Source organism: Pelophylax lessonae (genome assembly GCF_965119305.1).
Source record: "Pelophylax lessonae genome assembly, chromosome: 10".
Lineage (NCBI taxonomy): Eukaryota > Metazoa > Chordata > Amphibia > Anura > Ranidae > Pelophylax > Pelophylax lessonae.
Window position 1 is genome coordinate 82,583,613 of NC_138777.1, and position 22,757 is coordinate 82,606,369.

General features: G+C 45.0%; 1 protein-coding gene across 1 annotated transcript in view; it reads left to right on the forward strand.

Annotated features, from left to right (window-relative positions):
• The window catches only part of LOC309565955 (mucin-5AC-like), a gene marked incomplete at both ends in the record, with an annotated part of 316,230 nt that overhangs the window by 134,939 nt on the left and 158,534 nt on the right, over positions 1 to 22,757 (forward strand). The window contains 2 exons of the mRNA XM_082270984.1: positions 5,016 to 5,085; positions 19,339 to 19,479. Of these exons, the coding sequence (XP_082127110.1) occupies positions 5,016 to 5,085; positions 19,339 to 19,479 (211 nt within the window). The remainder of the gene's footprint in view (positions 1 to 5,015; positions 5,086 to 19,338; positions 19,480 to 22,757) is intronic.

Here is a 22,757-nt window from a genome sequence, read left to right on the forward strand (position 1 = left end):
AAGTAATAGTAGCTCAGATATCTTATATTCATCAAAGCATGAAAAAAGAGCATAAGTCCTTTCACATTAAGGGTCCATGTACATGGGACGCTGGAAATGGCTGTTTAGGAGCAGTTGGGCGTTTTTTTCAGAAGCCCCTGAACGCAGCTCCATGTTATCTTATCTGTCCATGTACACATGGTCGTTTACAGTCATTTGCAGGCAGTTGCGTTCAGGGACTTTTTTTAGAACGCAATTATTTGCATTCGAACGTGTGTTTCCCAGCGTTTCCCCCCCAGTGTTTCCCCCCCAGGCCCTTCGGGTCCGGTATGGAATTTGAGGGTAGCCCCATGCCGAAAAAACGCGTGGGGTCCCCCCCAAAATCCATACCAGACCCTATCTGAGCATGCAGCCCGGCAGGCCAGGAAAGGGGAGGGGACGAGCGAGCAGCCCCACCCCCCCTGGACCACACCAGGCCACATGCCCTCAACATGGGGGGGTGTTGGTGCTTTGGGGCAGGGGGAGCTCTGCACCCCCCACCTCAAAGCACCCCCTCCCTATGTGAATGGGTATGGGGTACACTGTACCCCTACTCATTCACCACATAAAAGGCAGTGTATGGAAATAACGACAGGATACGTTTTGGAAAGTTTATTAAAAATCTTCATCCGGATCTTCGGGGTCTTCTCCTCTCCGGGGTCTTCTGCTCTTTTGCTGTCCGCTCTTCTTGTGTTCTCCTCTCCGGGGTCTTCTGCTGTCCTCTCTTCTTTTCTTCTCCTCTCCGGTCTTCTGCTCTTTTGCTGTCGGCTCTTCTTCTTCCTCCGGTCCTCCTCCTCCGACGTCTCCGGTAATTATGCCGGTCTCCGGTCTCTGCAGCTTATTATATAGCCATTAGGGGCATGGCCCCGATGACGTAACCGGGAGGCCCCGCCCCCTCGTGTCACAGGTGACGTCATCTGTGACGCGAGGGGGCGGGGCCTCCCGATGACTTCATCGGGGCCACGCCCCCAATGGCTATATAATAAGCTGCAGAGACCGGAGACCGACATAATTACCGGAGACATCGTCGGAGGAGGACCGGAGGAAGAAGAAGAGCAGAAGACCGGAGAGGAGAAGAAAAGAAGAGAGGACAGCAGAAGACCCCGGAGAGGAGAACACAAGAAGAGCGGACAGCAAAAGAGCAGAAGACCCCGGAGAGGAGAAGACCCCGAAGATCCGGATGAAGATTTTTAATAAACTTTCCAAAACGTATCCTGTCGTTATTTCCATACACAAAGCTTTAAAGAAGAATTCAATGCATTAGAATGTTTTACATTGTTACATTGGTCTGGCTTGGACCAATGTAACTATGTATATATCATGTTTATAAATTACTTGAATAAACAATCCCCCAATGGGATCATAAAGATAAGTAATAGTAGCTCAGATATCTTATATTCATCAAAGCATGAAAAAAGAGCATAAGTCCTTTCACATTAAGGGTCCATGTACATGGGACGCTGGAAATGGCTGTTTAGGAGCAGTTGGGCGTTTTTTTCAGAAGCCCCTGAACGCAGCTCCATGTTATCTTATCTGTCCATGTACACATGGTCGTTTACAGTCATTTGCAGGCAGTTGCGTTCAGGGACTTTTTTTAGAACGCAATTATTTGCATTCGAACGTGTGTTTCCCAGCGTTTCCCCCCCAGTGTTTCCCCCCCAGGCCCTTCGGGTCCGGTATGGAATTTGAGGGTAGCCCCATGCCGAAAAAACGCGTGGGGTCCCCCCCAAAATCCATACCAGACCCTATCTGAGCATGCAGCCCGGCAGGCCAGGAAAGGGGAGGGGACGAGCGAGCAGCCCCACCCCCCCTGGACCACACCAGGCCACATGCCCTCAACATGGGGGGGTGTTGGTGCTTTGGGGCAGGGGGAGCTCTGCACCCCCCCACCTCAAAGCACCCCCTCCCTATGTGAATGGGTATGGGGTACACTGTACCCCTACTCATTCACCACATAAAAGGCAGTGTATGGAAATAACGACAGGATACGTTTTGGAAAGTTTATTAAAAATCTTCATCCGGATCTTCGGGGTCTTCTCCTCTCCGGGGTCTTCTGCTCTTTTGCTGTCCGCTCTTCTTGTGTTCTCCTCTCCGGGGTCTTCTGCTGTCCTCTCTTCTTTTCTTCTCCTCTCCGGTCTTCTGCTCTTTTGCTGTCGGCTCTTCTTCTTCCTCCGGTCCTCCTCCTCCGACGTCTCCGGTAATTATGCCGGTCTCCGGTCTCTGCAGCTTATTATATAGCCATTAGGGGCATGGCCCCGATGACGTAACCGGGAGGCCCCGCCCCCTCGTGTCACAGATGACGTCATCTGTGACGCGAGGGGGCGGGGCCTCCCGATGACTTCATCGGGGCCACGCCCCCAATGGCTATATAATAAGCTGCAGAGACCGGAGACCGACATAATTACCGGAGACATCGTCGGAGGAGGACCGGAGGAAGAAGAAGAGCAGAAGACCGGAGAGGAGAAGAAAAGAAGAGAGGACAGCAGAAGACCCCGGAGAGGAGAACACAAGAAGAGCGGACAGCAAAAGAGCAGAAGACCCCGGAGAGGAGAAGACCCCGAAGATCCGGATGAAGATTTTTAATAAACTTTCCAAAACGTATCCTGTCGTTATTTCCATACACTGCCTTTTATGTGGTGAATGTGTAGGGGTACAGTGTACCCCATACCCATTCACATAGGGAGGGGGTCCGGGATCTGGGGGGCCCCCTTCTTAAAGGAGGCTTCCAGATTCTGATGAGCCCCCTGCCCGCAGACCCCCACAACCACCGGCCAGGGTTGTGGGGATGAGGCCCTTGTCCTCATCAACATGGGGGCAAGGTGCTTTGAAGTGGGGGGTGCAGAGCTCCCCCTGCCCCAAAGCACCAACACCCCCCCCATGTTGAGGGCATGTGGCCTGGTGTGGTCCAGGGGGGTGGGGCCACTCGCTCGTCCCCTCCCCTTTCCTGGCCTGCCGGGCTGCATGCTCGGATAAGGGTCTGGTATGGATTTTGGGGGGGACCCCACGCCGTTTTTTTCGGTGTGGGGCTACCCTCAGATTCCATACTGGACCCGAAGGGCCTGGTTTGGAACCTGGGGGGGACCCCCACGCAGTTTTTTTCCCATTTTTGGTTTGGGGTTCCCCCTCAAGATTCTCACAGTGCAGGTCGCGCCGCAAGTCGGATCCGACTTGCGGTGCAACTTCCATTCAAATCAATAGACTCCCATAGGGAACCATTTATTTTGAATGGAGGCAGAAAAACGCTGCTAAAAGCAACGTGGCCAAACGTGCAATAACGCAAATGGAAAAAGCTACTGAAAGCACGTTTAACAGCTGCTTTTTCCCGGCGTCAGAAATAGCTTTGCAGGACATTTTTTCTAACGTCCCGTGTACATGGAGCCTTAATGTCCATCTCTGTATAGAATCCTGCAACAATCCTTTCCACCAATTTGGGGTCACCAGTGTGTTTAAGGGGTCATCAGACAATACATCCTCCACCATTGTGACATAGAAAAGTATGGCAACTCACCAGACCGAGTGGCCTTCCTATTCTCATAGGACAGGCAAAACAGCATAAACACTACACTCCTTTCTAGATCAGCTGCAGCTGCTAGATGTATACTTCCTTATACAGAGATCAGCGTCCACTTTCCTCACGATTCTCCCATCCACCGGATTTAAGGAGGAAACAAAAGAAGAGGGACCGCACTAGTGTGATATTGTATAACCACTTCACACTTTATTAAACAAAATCCCCAATATAAATGCACTCACAAACGCAATAGAATATTCGCCTTCATGTATATCATCTAGAAAGTAACAAGGATGCACCGGCAGGCGATGTTGGTAAGGCTCACCCTCTCCGTGCTGATGTTCCGAACCTCAAACACCTCCAAATGTGTCACCCGAGTACTTTCGGTCGCCGTAAGATTCACGCCCTGACGCATTTCGTCATTTCCGACTTCAAAGGGCATGTATATATCATACCTGGCCAATTACCTTAAAATCTGGAAATCGCTAAAGCAAACACTTGTACTTCAGTGGTTTCTACTTGCATTTGGGTCTCTTGCTGAGTAGCTTACCTGATGCATTGTGAACACTGGAGGTTGGCTTCTCAGTACAGACACCATTCAAAGAGTGCTTTGTATTTTCTAAATGAATGCAATGATGTGTCTATTTTTTTTTTTTTATGTTGTTCAACTCTCCAGTGCACATAGCCCCTGGACCCCTTCTAATCCATGCCTTAGTTTCTAAGCAGCATGCTTTATGCACTTGGTCCCATGGGGAGTTAGATAAAATAAAACAATGTATTGATAGTTATCCTTTAAAGCCAAACTCCATCTTTAGTTCACTCAACCTGTTGGAGCTTCCCTTTTCCCCTTTTAATTTGTTAAAACATTTTTAGTATAAAATCCTTTTCTCCAGATCTCTTATGCCTGGTCACAGGAGTGCAGGGTCATCTTCCTCTTTTCCTGGCAGTAGGCTCCTTTAATGTTGCTGAGAGCAGTGCTGATATTATGATGTTAACATCAGTCTCTGTATCATGCTGACACATCCCGAGAGAGTTGTCCTTTGAGCCCCTGGTGCCCTGGTCTCACAGGAAGGGAGTTTATTAATGCTGGGCATCAACTGGATTAAGAACTTGAAGGAGGCCTGAAATTAACCTGAGTTCCACTTGAATAATCAATTTTGAGAAAATGAGAATAAGAAGAAATCCCACACCTGAAAGCTGTCCCCAGAATAGGTGTCACCTGAAGATTTCCCCTCTATTCTACTCTATAATTTTGGATTTATATCACTTTTGCTCCAGTTACAATGGTAATTAAGATGAATACTGAGGTTGTAAAAGAACCAGACAGCAATGAAGCAATGACAGAGGTTCTACCCCTTCCCAACTCCCAGTAGAAAAAAATGTTTACCTGGCAATCAACTTTAAACATCTGTCTGCAGTTCAAGAGATATTAGGTGTAATGAAGTATTGGTTATATAAATAATTATATGTAAAAATGTTTTTTCAGGCATTTGAAATCAATTATGACAATAGTGATTTTCCTCATGTAACCTATGAAGAGGAAGTCATGGCTAAAGGTATTGTGACTTGCACTTCTATTTTATACAGCACCCCGCTGATACCCCAAAGGCAGGATAGTGTCTCCAAAGGCCAGGGATGGGTTCACATTTCATCCCAGGGCTGAGTCCATGGCTAAAATAGGGGAACTGAGAAATTATATTGGGTGCCAGTCACTTTTGCCTTTTTTTTTTAAATTTGTTTTATTGCAGAATTTTTAAGGAGGTGAGGGTAAGGGGTCCCGGATACTTTAGTAGATCACTTACAGACTCTCAAGATCCAGATCAGTATCCAGACTCACAGTGTCAGAACCTTTAAGCCAACCCAGCAACACTGTAAGCACATTCCCAAATTTCTGTGCATCCTCAAAGTCATGAGGAAGTCTTCTGGGTCTCCTCCTTGTCACAGCCTACTCCTTACACTATAGGCACCAACCCAGGATACTGCAAAGCTTTATCCAGAAGAACCTCCCTTGGCCTGGCCCAGGGGAAGAGAGAGCGCATATGACCTGTCCCAAAAATGTACATCCTCCCCCAGCATGCACCAGTGGCATACACCTCCTACTGGAATGACTGCAGGAAATATAAATATTCAAAACTTAGTTTTGTTTGTGAATACTCATACTAAGGCCAGTGATACCAGTGATATCCACTGGCAAAAGCCAATTTAATCTTAGGGGAAAAAAAAGGGGAAAACTCATCAGTCACTATATTACCAAAAGTAAAGAACGCCTGCCTTTACACACACATGAACTTTAATGGCATCCCAGTCTTAGTCAGTAGTGGTCAATATTGAGTTGGCCCACTCTTGGCAGCTTCTGGATGAATGGTCAAACATTTCCATAGACACACTCCTAAACCTTGTGGACAGCTTTCCCAGAACCGTTGAAGCTGTTATAGCTGTACAGGGTGGGCCAGCGGGATATGGAACCCTATGGACTAAGACTGGGGTGCCATTAAAGTTCATGTGCATGTAAAGGAAGATGTCCCAATACTTTTGATAATATAGTATATATAATATAATTTTGCTTTGTGGGTGACAAGAAGAAAACAATGGTCCTGGGAACCCTGCTGAAAAACCCTAAGAGGGGGGTGAGTGAGGAGGGTGGCAATCTGCAAGTCAACTATCAAAAAACTAAAAAACTAAACAGATACGGTACACACACCCTATTGGGTAACCTTTCAAAAAAGTTTATTAGCATATACACTATATCCCTCCCCAAACAACTACCCTGCCTAGTGCATGTAAATGTATGAACCTCCAGTGGGAGCTTGTGGAATCCCTCCCACAAGGCCCCCTTCTCCCTGTTTTTTACCTGCATCAAAATCCACATTAATCTGCCTGTACCATGGGGAGCCAGAACCCCCCTACCTTAGAACCCCAATGGGTGAATGGAGTGCTGAATTTAACAGGGACTGCGCTGGAACCAATCCAAGCTAATAGTAAGATGTCCCTCAGTGCTCAAAGAAACAGCGATAGAGCAAACAGTACAGGACTAATGTATGCTGCTAAAAAAAGGTTGCAGAGTCCTCAACAGTCAACAAAAGGGTAAAAACTGTAGTAGATAAATACTGCCTACTACTGCCTAACCATCAATTCCTGAAGTGGCATGAGGTACCAATGAATTGCTGTGGATAGATATCACACTATATGATGAAAAATCTGCTCCAGCTGAACTACAAATGCAGCTGAGGTTATAAGGACTGACAGAAGAGCTATTTAGATCTTACTGCCCCTCCCTGGATTTTTGGGTATTTCATGTAGACAGAGGGCTCAACAAATCCTATATTGAAGGAGTTTTTGAAATGGCCTTTCGGATCAACAATAAGGATGAGCAAGAAGTTAAGAAAGAGAGAAACAATGTGTTCCCAAATGCCAGAGTGAATTTAAACAACTATTTAGAAAACATGGGAATTTAAACAAAAAACATCTCAAAAGGAAATGTAATATTATTTCATTTGAGGCATATATAAAAGCCAAGATGATACTACAAGGGCTGCGGGAGCATATTGTCCCTGCAGAACACCTCCACAATGATTCATTCCTAAAAGTTTGGACGGAGGAGTCAGTTAAACATGAATTGCATATCATTGGACTCCTTGTTGACGAGGAAAGGATACAGTTGCAGGAGTTGGAGATACAGTTACAAGAAAGTATCGGGGCATTGGATGAATACCAGGATCTTAGGGAATTTAAAAAGTTAAATGAAAGACTCACAAAAATAAACATAGAGGAGTTCCAAAGAGAACAAAAAATTGGTAGAAAAACTTTCAGCGAGATACATCTAGCTTTGAAAGTGGAAAAATATTTCATTTAGAAGAAGGAAGGGGTAGAAGTAGGTCACCGGGCAGGTTTAGGAAACAAAGTAAGGATATCAGAAATCCAAGCCAAAATAGAAATAAATTAGTGACTTTTTTAGATCCAACTTTGGATGGAAGAGACAGAGAGGCCCCACTGGGGCAAAGAACAGAAAGAGGAAACAAAGGAGAAATAGAAAGAGGGATAGAAACTTAGACACAGGAACAGAAAACAATCCAAAACAGGGACCTCCATTTCCCGGGAGAACAGAGTGACCACAAGGAACCAGAGAAAAGAGACATAAATGTCAATAATTTAACAGAACACGGTCTTAGTCAGGATCACCTATCTCTGCTGGGTAAAGGCCTTGGCTTCTCGCCGTGCAACAAAGGTAATTTGTTTGACATATATAAAGACATCTGCTTGTTCCTAAGACGTATTCATTTTAAACTCATGTTCTTTGTAAAAGAATTGGACAGAGGCATGACAGTAGAGCCAACCCAGACACTAGCACATCTAGATGACACAGAACACTTAGAATACATGGAAGGTAATTCCTGGATAGACTCCGATCTCCTTGATCCACCACCAACATCTGGGCTTACAAACAAATCAGAATTGTTCCCAAGTGTCGGAAATAACAAGTTGGGATGGGCCGAACACCCCCCTGTTCACCCCAGAACACCGCAAACGGGGTTGTTCGAACATTCAAACTCCATTAAAGTCTATGGGACTCAAACCTGAAAAATCAAAAGTCCTCATTTTAAAGGCTTAAATGAATGTTATTGCCCAAAAAAGTGTATGGGGGTCCAGGTACTGCCCTGGGGGACATGTACCAATGCAAATTTTTTTTAAAACAATTGCTTTTATAGGAGCAGTGATTTTAATGGTGCTTACAGTGAAACAATAAAATTGAAAAATTCCTTTCAATATCGTGCTTGGGGGGTCCCCTTAATGTGCCCGTAAAGTGGTGCATTTGTATGATGTATGTAGCCTGCTGCAGCAATACTGACATTTCTAAAGACAAAATGTAATTTGAACTAGTGATCGACCGATATCAGTTTTTCGTTGCCGATACCAATATTTTGCCAATCGCATATCGGTATCGGCCGATATTGGCCTATATTTTCACACATGTAAAAGTTTGCAAAAAAAAACACAAATTCCGCCAGAAATCTCTTAACCACTTTAGCCCCGGAGGATTTGGCTGCTCAATGACCACGCCCTATTTTGCGATTCGGCACTGCGTTAATTTAATGGACAATTGCACGGTCGTGCGACATTGCACCCAAACTAAATTGACGTCCTTTTTTTCCCATAAATAGAGCTTTTTTTTGGTGGTATTTGATCACCTGTGCGATTTTTCATTTTTTGCGCTATAAACAAAAAAAGAGCTACAATTGAGAAAAGAAAAATACAATATTTTTCACATTCTTTTATATGAAATTCTCAAAAAATTTTTTTTAACATTTTAGGCCAATTTGTTTTCTGCTACATATTTTTGGTAAAAAAAATCGCAATAAGCGTATTTTGATTGGTTTGAGCAAAAGTTTTTGCTTTTACTAACTACAGGAAAGATTTATGTAATTTTTATTGTTTTTTTTTTTTTTCACTAGTAATGGTGGCGATCTGCGATTTTTAGCGGGACTGCGACATTGCGGCGGACAGATCAGACCCCTAACTGACATTTTAGACACTTTTGGGGGTACCAGTGACATTACTACAGTAATCAGTGCTAAAAATATGCACTGTTACTGTAAAAATGACACCGGAAGGGAAGGGGTTAACAGTATGTGTGATCAAGGGGTTAAATGTGTCCCTAGGGGCGTGATTTCTAATTGTCAGGGGCCATGGCTTGTGAAGTCATCACAGAGACATGCGATCCTATATAGCAGGATCACATAGCCTCTGTGATTACTTCAGGGAGAAGTGTTTACATCAGCCATCTGTCCTTCTTTCTCAGCTGCGGGAGATCGTGAGTGGCTGAGTGGTCACATGCACTGGCTCCCCAGCTAACGAGGGGGGGGGTGGGAGTGCGCCGCCGCCGGTGCGCGCTCGTCCCCTAGAGTCTCCTGAGCGAGTGATGTAGTATTACGTCGCTTTGCCCAGGAGCGGCTGCCTGCCGCAGTAAACCTGCGGTGGGCGGTCGTTATGTGGTTAATAAACATGTTAATCTTTATTTATTAACATTTTTAACATTCTTCACATCTTAACTGCATGAAAACTGATAGGAAAAGTGCACTTGCAGGGACATTTGCATTTCACATCATCTGATTGTGCATTAACGCATAATAAAGTGCTGCAGTAGTGGACTCACTCATTGCAATATTTTTAATTCACTACTGCAGCGCAGTCAGTGCAAAACTGCTAGAAAAAAATCTAGGCAACAGCTACACAGACAGTGGATTGGACTGGAATCAGTGGACTACCTCTGCAGTATGGCACTCACTGCAACTGCAGCAGTCAGTGCAAAACTGCTAGAAAAAAAGCTAGGCAACAACAGCTACATACATACACAGTGGATTGGACTGGAGTCAGTGGAGGACTACCTCTGCAGTAAGGCAATCACTGCAACTACTGCAGTTAGTGCAAAACTGATAGAAAAAGAGCAAGGCAACAGCTACACATGTCACAGTGGATCATTGGACTGGAGTCAGTGGAGGACTACCTCTACAGTAAGGCACTCACTTCAACTACTGCAGTCAGTGCAAAACTGCTAGAAAAAGAGCAAGGCAACAGCTACACATGTCACAGTGGATCATTGGACTGGAGTCAGTGGAAGACTACCTCTGCAGTAAGGCACTCACTGCAACTACAGCAGTCAGTGTAAACCTGCTAGAAAAAAAGCTAGGCAACAGCTAGACAGTGGATTGGATTGGAGTCGCTCAGTGGACTACCTCTGCAGTAGGGGACTCACTACAACTACAGCAGTCAGTTCAAAACTGCTAGAAAATAGCTAGGCAACAGCTACACAGTGGATTGGAACCAGTGGACTACTTCTGCAGTACGGCACTCACTGCAACTACTGCAGTCAGTGCTAAACTGCTAGAAAAAAGCTAGGCAACATCTAGACAGTGGATTGGAGTCAGTGGACTACCTCTGCAGTAGGGCACTCACTGCAACTACTGCAGTCAGTGCAAAACTGCTAGAAAAAAAGCTAGACAACAGCAAGACAGTAGATTGGAGTTGGACTGGAGTCAGGGAATTTACTGCTGCAGTAGTGCACTCACTGCAATTATTTACTGCAGTCAGTTAAAACCGTTAGAAAAAAAGCTAGGCAACAGCTACACAGTGGATTTGAGTGGACACTACTCTTTTCAATACTCCCAGTTAAGTAGAACAATATTATAATGCAGAAAGCCGAACATTTTAGCATGTCCATGGTCACCTGTTAAAGGTCTTCTGTTTTGTTCATACAATGCTGCCACTTCATAAATATGCTCAGAAGGAGTGGAGGACAGAGGAGCAGAGAAAGAGAGGTATCTTCTAGCATGGGAAGCAAGTCTTTGTAGCGTGCCTCATTTTCTCTCCACCACTGAAGAGGATGACTTCTTCTGTCAATTACTGCTTCTTTCAAATAGAGATGAAGTTCATCATCCAGGCTCATAGTTGCAGATTCAGAAGAAATTGAATCCTCCGCATGAGGCCCCAATAAAGAACTGAAAATGTCCTGGTAAATTCGACCACGATGAAGAAGATTCTCTTCTGTTTATTAACGTATTTTTGGACATTTGTCTGTTTTTGCAGCATGCTGCTCTTAATAAAAATAGTGTTCTGGACTTGTCTTTTCGGCAGGAACCTCCTGCACCTCCTGTTGAATATCTTCTGTCAGCCAATGTTTCACCTTAGCCAATATATCATCAGAAGAGAAAGCATGGTTCTTGTATCGAGGATTCAAAAGACTTGCAAGCACAACATTTTTAATCTCTTCATGCTTCTCAAAACATATATCAATCAAAGCTCTTTGGCTTGACAGACCATCATTTGAAAGTTGGAGGGTATTGTGTGCCATGACACAGAGGTCTGACATATCAGCAAGCCTCATTCCTTTCAGCATGTTTGCTCCACTGTCTTGAAGTTGTGCAAGCATCACTCGGTCTTTGTTGATTCCCCATTCCTCAAGAATGCCTAGAAACATTTCTCTGCTGTACTCAGTGTGGGATCCTTGCATCACTTTTGTATTCAACACCAATTGCCTTTTTGTCCATCCGCTGTCAATGAAATGGAATGAAAGAATGATCAGTGACTCTGACTCTGTTTGTGACCAGCAGTCCGTCGTGAATGAGAGTGAGTTGCCAGCATTCTCTGGTTGCAGCATAGCCTTTACTTTGTCAACGACCTGGACATCAACCACTGAAATCCTGAGTCAGACACCATTGTAAATGGCTGGTTATCAGTGACAATCATCTCTGTGATTACTCTGTCCAGCAGTTGGGATCTTCCATCTGAATATAGACAGTGACATCTGTTTTTTTTCACAAACATATCTGTTATTGTTGCCTGGGATAGTGGAGGAGGTATTGAATCAAAATCACATTGATATTCATTTTGTTTTTTCTGTGCTGCATGATACAGTTCAATATGATGAACTCTTATATGGGCCCAAAGATTTGACGTATGTTTGTTTTTTGCAGTTACTGATCCCATGCTTATGTTGTTTGTACATGTGTTGCACACTGCTGCTTTTTCTGGAGAAGGTTGAGACGAAAAATAGTCCCATATCACACTTTTACTTTTTCTCTCCTCATCCATCTCCATTTCAATTTGAAAGACACAAAAAAGATTTAAAAAATGGCTTGCTGAAGTTGCTGCTGCTGCTGCTGGCACTGGCACCCTGTTGTGGGTTGGTAGCTAATGCCGTACAGTGTGGGTTGCTTGCTGGCACCCTGTTGTGGGTTGGTGGCTGACACCTGGCAGTGTGGGTTGCTTGCTGGCACCCTGTTGTGGGTTGGTGGCTGACGTCTGGCAGTGTGGGTTGGTGGCTGACGACTGGTGTCACCCTGTTATGGGTGGCTGGCTTGCAGGAACACTGTGGTGGGTGGTTGGCTTGGGGTTACCGTGTTGTGTGGGTGGCTGGCTTGGTGTCACTCACTCACCCTGGCCTGTTGTGGGTAGCTGGCTTGCTGGAACACTGTATAGTCACTGTGGTCACGGTGGCGGGTGGCTGGCTTGGTGTCATCTGGATAGCTGCTTTGCTCACTGGAACCCTGTTGTGGAGTGGGTGGTTGAATGCTTGCCTGCTGGCACCCTGTTCTGTTGTGGCTGGCAACCTGTGGTGGGTGGCTGAAGCCAGGGCCTGTGGGTGGATGGATGGCTGGCACCGTGACCGGACCGGACTGCAGCTGGCTGTAACACGAGGCTGTGTGAGGAGAGGTGGTCTTAAGGCAGAGAACGTGTGCAGTGCGCAGGGAAATGGTGTCACGTATGGACCGCACAGGCGTGGGAGGCGGTGTTAGAAGGCAGAACGTGTGCACGCAACATACGCAATGACGTCACAAAAATGTTGGCAATATCGGTAAATCCAAAGGCCGATACAGATATATTGGGGAAAGTGCATATCAGCCACCGATATATTGGTGTTGCCGATAATCAGTCGATCTCTAATTTAAACTTGTTTGCTGCTGTAATGTATTGCCAGCTTCTTGCAATACAGATAAACAAATTAAAAAAAAAGAACAAAAAAACGCGCAGGGTGTAGGGATGAGCCGTGCTTTAAGAAAATTGGTACACAATTCAAATTGCATGTACTTGTCCTACAGGTCCAGAAAAATTGAGCCTTGGTTGTTGGTGGTGCCTGAACACTGCAACCCCTTGCAGTTACTCTTGCTGGGTGCAGGTACGGGCCCTGCTGTTAAACATTAGATAACAAATTCAAATAAATGTAAAGATTGCTTCACTTAGAATTCCTGAATATGGGAACAATTGAATGGAGATATTAAAATAAAGTGTGCTATCTTATCTGTGTGTGATCAGGAAACAGCCAGGAAACAGCAATGGAGAGGGATCTCTATTCATCCAAGGAGAGGTTCGGTATTTCAACGCTGCTCTCTCGCAGCCAGCTGGTAAGAGGCTATTGCCTTAGTCCGTTCTCACTTTGGATTTCATCTGATAATGCACCTTTATTGTGGAAACAGGTAAAGACTGTTACACAGTATCTTACAGTCAGAGACTATCACTTAACACAATCCTTTTGATCTGTATCAGTAAATTGGGTGTTGGTGGTGCCCTAAACCAAAAACATTGTTGAAAGTTAGCATAATCAAGATTAAGGAATGGGATAGGCAGCATATGCAGTCTTCAAGGGATACCAGACCCCTAGCAAATTCAGTTTCATTAGCATCAAGGGCTTGATAGCAGAATTTGATCCAGGACTGATTCATTTTTATAAATGTCAGCTGGTCAACAAAATCTGTGGACAGACACGCTCTTTTATCCATCACAAAAACTCCAGTAGCACTGAATGTACGTTTCGGAAAGCACGCTGGAAGCAGATCTGTAGCTCGATTGCATGTTGAGCAAGTTCTGGCCAGTGGTCCATTCTCAAGACCCAGTAACCCAGTGAATGCTCAGTTGGAAAGGTCTCCAAGTCTGTTCTAGCCCCTAGATAATCCTGTACCATATGATGGAGACGCTGCCAATGGTTGCTTAAACCTAACAGCCCTGGGGCTGAGGACTAAAAAATTGTTCAAAAGCGTCGGTCAGACGACCGCCTACTCCACCGCTCCTCCTTTGGCTGAATGATGCCTCAGAAACACATCCAGAGGATGTTAACCTCCCAGCGTCTGCAAAGGTGTTACACAAATTTTTCTTCACGCCGTCTTTAAGATGTTTCATCCCCTGCTCCCTCTGTGAAGGCAGGATGAGCTCTGCAACTTTACCATTGTAATGTGGATCAAGAAGGGTTGCCAACCAGTAATAATCCCTCTCCTTAATTCCATGAATCTTCTGGTCTTTTCGCAGGCTTTGAAAAATCAAGGAGCCCATGCAGCGTAAGTTTGAGGAGGCATGAGATTTGGAGTCCTCTGGGTCTCTAAGGATGACATTGCCAGGAGCAACTTCTCCCCAGCCACGTATAACTCCTGGGGGTTCTGGGGAATGAATCTCTTGAAGACTGCTGTGGAATGAATCTCTTGAAGACTGCTGTATGTTATCTTCTACACCGATACTGCCACAATCCTCCTCCTCCTCCTGTGTGTTTTGTGGCTCCGCAGGAATTCTATCTGTATAAAGGGGGCCTTGTGAAGAAAGGAAGTCCTCCTCTTCCTCCCGCTGTTCTGCCTCAAATGCCTTGTCCATGATTCCACGAAGCATGTGCTCTAGCAGGAAGGCTAGAGGGACAGTGTCACTGATGCATGCATTGCCACGGCTCACCATCCTTGTAGCTTCCTCAAATGGTGACAGGATAGTGCATGCATCCTTTATGAGCAGCCACTGGCGTGGTGAAAAGAAGCCAAGCTCCCCTAAGCCTGTCCTTGTGCCATACTCACACAGATATTCACCGATGGAACTCTGCTGTGTGTGCAGCCGCTGCAGCATTGCAAATGTTGAGTTCCACCTGGTGGGCATTTCGAAAATGAGGCGGTTGGTGGGCAGGCTAAATTCACCTTGAATGTCAGATAGCTGAGCACTGGCATTGTACGACCCCCGGAAATGGCCACAGACTTTTCTGCCCTGTTCCACAGGCTCCTTGTCTACAGCTACTCCTTCAGTAGCCACACCATCATGCACGGAGGAGTCACCTCAATTATTTGATCATAGTGTCAGTTACATGATGCTGAAAGATGCGCTGTAATTTGAATGCTCCGATGTTGGTTTCCAGGTTGAGGAAGAGAATACCGTGAGCCTAGAGAGAGGTGGTGACAATGACGGACAAGAAACTAGCAGTCATGTTGCCACAGCTACAGCATACTGCCAAGTTTGCTCTAGTGACGAGAAGAGAGGGGATGATGAGGTCACTGACTGTACTTGGGTGCCTGAGAGAATAGAGGAGTAAAGTGAGGAGGAGGAGGTGCCACAACTCCAATGAGGCAGAATGTGCTCCAGGGGCCGCCTTCAGGGCAGCCACCCTATTGCATTACACTACAGAGCACCACAGGCGCAGAGCACTGCTAACTCCCCGCTGACTTCCAAAAACTCATTGGAGTGGGCTTTTTTCAACACATGTATAGTAGACCGCAGCGTTGCTGTTTGCAATCTCTGTCTGAAGCAGATCAAGCATGGCCAGAACACCAGCCACTTGGGCACCACAGGCTTGACAAGACATATAACGACCTGCCATGCAGTCCATTGGTAAAAGCACCTGAAAGACCAACATCATAAAAAAAGCATACATCACCCTGCTCCTCATCTGGGATCTCTACCCCTGCTATATCTCATGTCTTCTAAAAAACCTGCACTGAGAGGGATGACGGTATAGCAATGAGTGCCACAGGTACTTGCATCCAATCTAGTATGAGCCTGTGTGACAGAGGATGAGAAGGACGGCTTAGTTATCCACTCCAACTCTTCTGCATGTTGAGGCTCAATAACACGGCCAGCACTGGAAAAAAAGGACAAGCGTTCCCCGCCTGCAGAGAATACACCATGCCGTTGACCACCTCTTTTCATTGTGGACACAAAGGCTGCTTGTCCTCTTTTAGTGGCCTGTTAGCGTCTGCCTCTCCTTGTTGGACCTTCGGACATGATGTGGATTTTAGGGGGGTTTTATAACTGTTTATTATAGAATGTGGGATGGAAATATGATGCTTGGGTGCAATCATTTTGTGCTTGGTGCACTATAAACTGTTTTAATATTGTGTTTTATTTTTTTAGGGGGGGATTTTAATAACTATTTAGTATAGAGTGTGGAAAGGGAATATGGTTCTTGGGTGCAATATGTTTGTGCTTGGTGCACTATAAACTGTTTTATTATTTGTTTTTTTTATTAATAAACGAAAAATTAATAAAGCAAAAAAAAGACAACCCCTGCTGGGGCAGAAGGAATAGCCATAGACATATAGCCATAGGCATATGTCATAGGCATAGGTAGAAGGAATAGATGCACGAGGGGGTACAGCAATTATGCCCTTAAAATTATTTGTGCTGGTGTGCCTCCAACAAAAAACACCCACTTCTGGAGCTGAAGGAACAGCGTCTTAGATGCACAAGGGGGTACAACAATTGTGCCCTTAATATTACTAGTGCTGGTGCGCCACAACAAAAACACCCTCGTCTGGGGCAGAAGGAATAGCGTCTGAGATGCACAAGGGGGTAAAGCAATTATGCCCCTAATATTATTAGTGCTGTTTCACCACCAACAAAAACACTCACTTCTGGAGCTGAAGGAATAGCGTCAGAGATGCACAAGGGGGTACAGCAATTGTGCCCTTAATATTATTAACACCTACATCTGGAGCATAAGGAATAGCATCTGAGATGCACAAGGGGGTGCAGCAATTATTCCTATAATAATATTAGTGCTGGTTCAAAAGGATCGGTGTGGTGACACAGACGTGTTGTATACAATACACTTCAGTGTCCCCACTACAATCACAGCACAGCACTAAACTGACTGCAGTACACTGTGTAACATAAGAATCAGCTTTACACTACACTGCAATGGCTGATATATACACTATCAGTGAAATAAATGGTTCCAGCATTAGAGAGTTTTACAAAGAATGTAGAGAACATTTTAGAGCCCTGGGATACCCTAATTCTATTATTAGGGAGGGTATGTCCAAGGTTCTAAATAAAAGGAGAGAGACGATACTGGGAGTGGGACAAGAGGTTGTCCATACTCCACAGCAGTCAAAATAAAAAATGATAGGAATGGTTATCACATATGGCACCCATTCGAATCAACTTAGAGCAGTATTAGGAAGACATTGGCATATCCTATTATTAAACAATAGACTGAGACAAATTTCGGGCCCCCATCCAAACTTAATTGCCAGGCGTGCTCCAACAATAGGAGATGTACTGGTTCATAGTGAAGCCAATACAATTTTCTCGTCTACCTCACCAATGGTGGGCATGCATCCTTGTGGACATTGCAGTATTTGTAAATATGTGATGAACACAAAAACCTTTAGAGATTCTGAGGGGAAAAAAATGGACGTATTAAATTCAATCTTTTGTCAACTGTTTCTCCTCCTTTGTAGTTTATTAACTCATATGCCCTTGTGGCAAGATATATGTAGGGAAAACAAGATGCAAATTTTGCAAAAGGATGAGGGAACACTTGACTAGCATTACCACCAAGGATGATGAATTCCTGGTGGCTACACACTTTAGGGATGCACATGCACATGCATCAACCAAGGGTTTTAAATGTATGGTCATTTATAAGCTTGAATTGTCTGAAAGAAGGGGAGACTGGGACAAGGTCTTGTTGCAAAATAGATCTTTTTGTTAGATTCATTGTCACCTAAGGGGTTGAACAGTGATTTTTTCACCTAAATGCTATTTAGAAAGTCCTTCTAACAGGCCTTTATTGCACAAAGTCCTCATCTCTGTTGTCTTTAAGATTGAGGCTATCTATGGACTATGGGATTAGCTCTAGCACTACCTTGTGGTAATGGGGAGACTATATTTAGTGGCTACTGTGTGCACGAAAATACCTCTTAAGCTGTCAGTAAATAGGAATCCCAGAGCACTTTAAGAGTAAAAGGGAGGGGATTGGGCTCACGGTATTGTAAGTCTTGACGAAGTTCCGGTGGGTGGAGCGAAACATGTAGATGGAAAGACAGGCCCCCATCTCCCTCTGTCACTGGGCACTTTGATCTATCTGATTCAATCTGCCCTCATTTGACTGGATAGCATTAAATTGATCAGCCCACCAACAGGAATTAGATACCATCACTACGGCTGCTCAGACTGACTGCTGTCATTGTCTGGAACATCAGGACTGCAGTGGGGACTGACACTTAAGAGTGTGTACTGCTCGAGGAAAATCTGAGACCGACACTACAGATGATGGCTGATAGACATAGCAATAGGTCCTTTCAAGGATCATGAGTACCATACACCACATAGACCCTAGGTGTTCATGTTTAGGTCGTATTGGCTGTGGTCTTAAGTTGGGGAAAGGATACCCAATCCGATGGAACCATCCCTATCCTGCAGGCTGGTCCTAGTACACCTCAGTGAGTCTACATTATCTAGAATCTAGATGAGATGAGTGGACTGCTTCCATTATATTCACCTCAACTCTTCTGTCGTTCCTTATAGTCTCGGCTGCATTTGAAGTTTAGCAGCAGCAGATTTTTCATCATATGGTGTGATTTCTATCCTTGTTCTCTACATGTCCTACAGCTCACTTCTCTGGTACCTCATGTTGCTTCAGGAAGTGATGGTTAGACAGTATTTATCTACTACAGTTTTTACACTATTGTTGAGGGCTCTGTGACATTTTTTTAAGCAACATACACCAGTCTTGGACTGTTTGCTCTATCACTGTGTCTGTGAGCACTGAGGGACATCTTACTATTAGCTTGGATTGGTTCCAGTGCAGTCCCTTTTGAATTCAGCACTCCATTCACCCATTGTGGTTCTAAGGTGGGGTGCTGGCTCCCCAGGGTACAGGCAGGTTGTTGTGGTGCATTTTTTATGCATTTTATATGCTAAAAAACTTTTTGGAGAGGTTACTCAATAGGGTGTGTGTATCGTAATGTTTTTGTTTTTTGCTTTGTGGGTGACCCTGCGGCACTTCCTCTAAAACCCTAGCAGCAGCTGCATCCAATCACATACAGCTCTTCAACCAAAGCAAATCTTTGTCTGGATTATGGGTTTGAGCTATGGCTATGGCAGGGGCACACAAAGCACAATAACCTTGTTATTTACAACAGATATAGACAAGAGGTTGATACTGGTTTTCTGAGTAAACTCCCCATTCTCATTTATAATTCACTATATTCCTTTGTGCAGGTGAGAACAGTTTGCGCCTGATACTTTGGAAATCAACCTTCTGATTTGTGATTTCTCTTTTTATGCAGCTGGAGTTCGCATTGATTGGGCATCTTCATTCTACATGATTGTGTACACCAACCTGGGCATCTACTTGGAGGTGCAGCTCACGCCAGTCATGCAACTGTATATTATTATTATTGACCCGGCTTACAAGGAGAAAATGTGTGGTAATCAACAATCCTTGCAGTGAAAATCTGAACAATACATTGATATTATTTAAAGTGAACTTGTTGCTGTGCTTTTTCCAAGCAAAGTAACAATATACCCAACCTTTCCTGTTACTAATTTCCATGCCATGCTCCTCTGCCACCCTGTCCTTCTACTGGAGTCATGGGGACCATTACTTTTAGATATAAGGTAGCATGTGATATTCTCCTCTTCCTTCCACTTTTCAGTGCATGGTGCCCAAGTGGCTAATCACCAGGACCAAACACTGTCATATAGATGAAGAGAAGGGTACTGAACCCTGTGTGAGCACTGACACAAACCAACACAAAGTTATTACAAAGCTTTGTACTAGTGATGAGCCAAACACCCCCCTGTTCGGTTTGCACAGAACATCTCGAACAGGGGAAATGTTATTGTGAACATGCGAACTCTCTCTCTCTCTCTCTCTCTCTATATATATATATATATATATATATATATATATATATAAAAATATATATGTATATGTGTGTGTTGTGTGTGTATATATATATATATATATATATATATATATTTAATATTTTTAAAGTCTATGGGACACGAACATGAAAAATCAAAAGTCCTAATTTTAAAGGCTTAAATGCAAGTTATTGGCCCAAAAAAGTTTATGGGGACCCGGGTACTGCCCTGGGGGACATGAATCAGTGCAAAAAATATTTTTTAAAATGATCGCTTAATTTGCCTGTAAAGTGGTGCATTTGTGTGATGTTTCTAGCTTGCTGCAGCAATACTGACATTTCTAAAGGAAAAAATTTAATTTAAATTTGCTTGCGGCTGTAATGTATTGTCGGCTCCCGGCAACACAGATAAAAAAATGAAAAAAACGGCGTGAGGTCCCACCCAAAATCCATACCAGGCCGCATGCCCTCCACCCCAAAGCACCTTGCCCCCATGTTGATGGGGACAGGGGTCTCTTCCCACAACCCTGGGCTGTGGTTGTGGGGGTCTGCGGGAGGGAGGCTTATCAGAATCTGGAAGCCCCCTTCAACAAGGGGACCCCAGATCCTGGCCCCCCCTATGTAAATGGATATCGGGTACATCGTACCCCTACCCATTCACCAAAAAAGTGTACGAAAAAATAATGACAAAAGCCAGTTTTGGAAAAGTATTTTATTAAAAAATAAAAAAATAGTGTCCCCCAATGATCAGTCACCCATCCGCCCGAAAAATAGAACAAAAAAAAGAAGAAGCCGTTGCTTCCCCGTACGCTTCCCGCGGAATGAGCTGTTTTGATTTTGACAGCTGAATTCAGTAATTTTTTCACTGCACCTGAGCAGTGGATTGTGGGGCAGCTTGTGATGTCAGGTCACTATATAAGAGCTGTCAAAACCGACTCTTGATCATGTAATCACTGTGAAAGCCTCTGATTATTACAGTGATCAGACAGTAAACCCATCCCTGTACTCTCTTTTTCCTTCTGAGTGGAGGAAAAGATTCATAGGGAGTTGCTGCAAACATTAGGTGTAGAATTGCTTTTTTTTTAATTCCTTTAAATATCGTGCCTGGGGGGCCCTCTTAATGTGCCTGTAAAGTGGCGTATTTGTGCAATGTTTCTAGCCTGCTGCAGCAATACTGACATTTCGAAAGGAAAAAAGGTAATTTAAACTTGCTTGCGGTTGTAATGTATTGTCGCCTCTCTAAGGAATACAGATACAAAAATAAAAAAATGCCGTGAGGTCCCCCCCTAGAATCCACACCAGGCCTCTTGGGTCTGGTATGGATTTAAAGGGGAACCCCGTGCCAAAAAAAAACAATGGTGTGGGGTTCCCCCTGAAATCCATACCAGACCCTTATCCGAGCACACAGCCTGGCTGGCCAGGATGGGGTTGGGGGGGAGTGAGCGCCCCCCCCTCCTGAACCATACCAGGCCACATGCCCTCAACATGGGGCTTGGGTGCTTTGGGACAAAAGAACAAGAAGCTGTTGCTTCCCCGTACGCTTCCCGCAGAATGAGCTGTTTTGATTTTGACAACAATGGGTGCGCATTGCAAACGTCTTGTGATGGATCGGAAAATAATTCCAGTGACTCAAGTGGAGGGTATGTGGTGGTGTCTTTGGGGGTGCACACAGCAGAGCGTGAAGAGGGTGCAGATAGAGAGGATGAGGAGGGTGCAGAAGAGGAAGGCTGAGTGACTGAGTTTAGCTCAGTCAAACCAGCAAGAGAGGCCAAATTTTGGCAGGACTAAAATACACTTTTAGAAAAGTATACTGTTAACCACTTCAAGGCAGGGCAGTTAGACCCCCTTCCTGCCCAGGTCAATTTTCACCTTTTAGCGCTGTTGCATTTTGAATGACAATTGCGCGGTCATGCAACACTGTACCTAAACCAAATTTATGTAATTTTTTTTTGCTAAACAAATAAAAAAAAGACCGAAAAGAATGAAAAAAAAAAAAGTTTTTTTGTTTATGTTATACAATTTTGCAAATAAATAAGTTTTTTCCTGCACTGATGAGACTGCACTGACAGGCACTGATGAGGAGGCACTGATGGGGTGGCACTGATGGGGTGACACTGATGGGTGGCACTGATAGGCGGCACTGATAGGCAGCACTGATAGGCGGCACTGATAGGCACTGATATGTGGCACTGATAGGTAGCACTGATATGCAGCATTGGTGGGCACTGATAGGTGGCACTGCTGGGCACTGATAGGCGGCATTGATGGGCACTGATAGGTGGCACTGATGGACACTGATAGGCAGCACTGATGGGCACTAATGGGCACTGATAGGTGGCACTGGTGGGCACTGATGGGCACTGATAGGTGGCACTGATAGGCGGCACTGATGTGCTCTAATGGGCACTGATAGGCGGCACTGGTGGGCAATAATGGGCGCTGGTGGGCGGCACTGATAGATGGAAATGATGGGCACTGGTGGGCAGCGCTGATGGGGAGGGCACTGGCGGGCAGCACTGATGGGGAGTGCACTGGGGGGCTCCGTGAGCCCTGATTGCCATCCCTGGTGGCCATAGTGGGCATCCCTGGGGTCATGGGTGGGCATCCCTGGGGTCATGGGTGGGCATCCCTGGTGGTTCTAGTGGCACCCCCCCCCCGAGGGTCTGCACTGGTAATCAATGATCTGATTACCAGTGCAGACCCCCCCCCTGTCTGGAGAGCCGCAGATCGGCGCTCCTTTACTCGTGGCTGTCAGGCACATACTGAGGAAAGCCGATCAACGGCTCTTCCTGTTTACTATGTGACCAGCCATGATTGGACACAGCTGGTCACATGGTAAA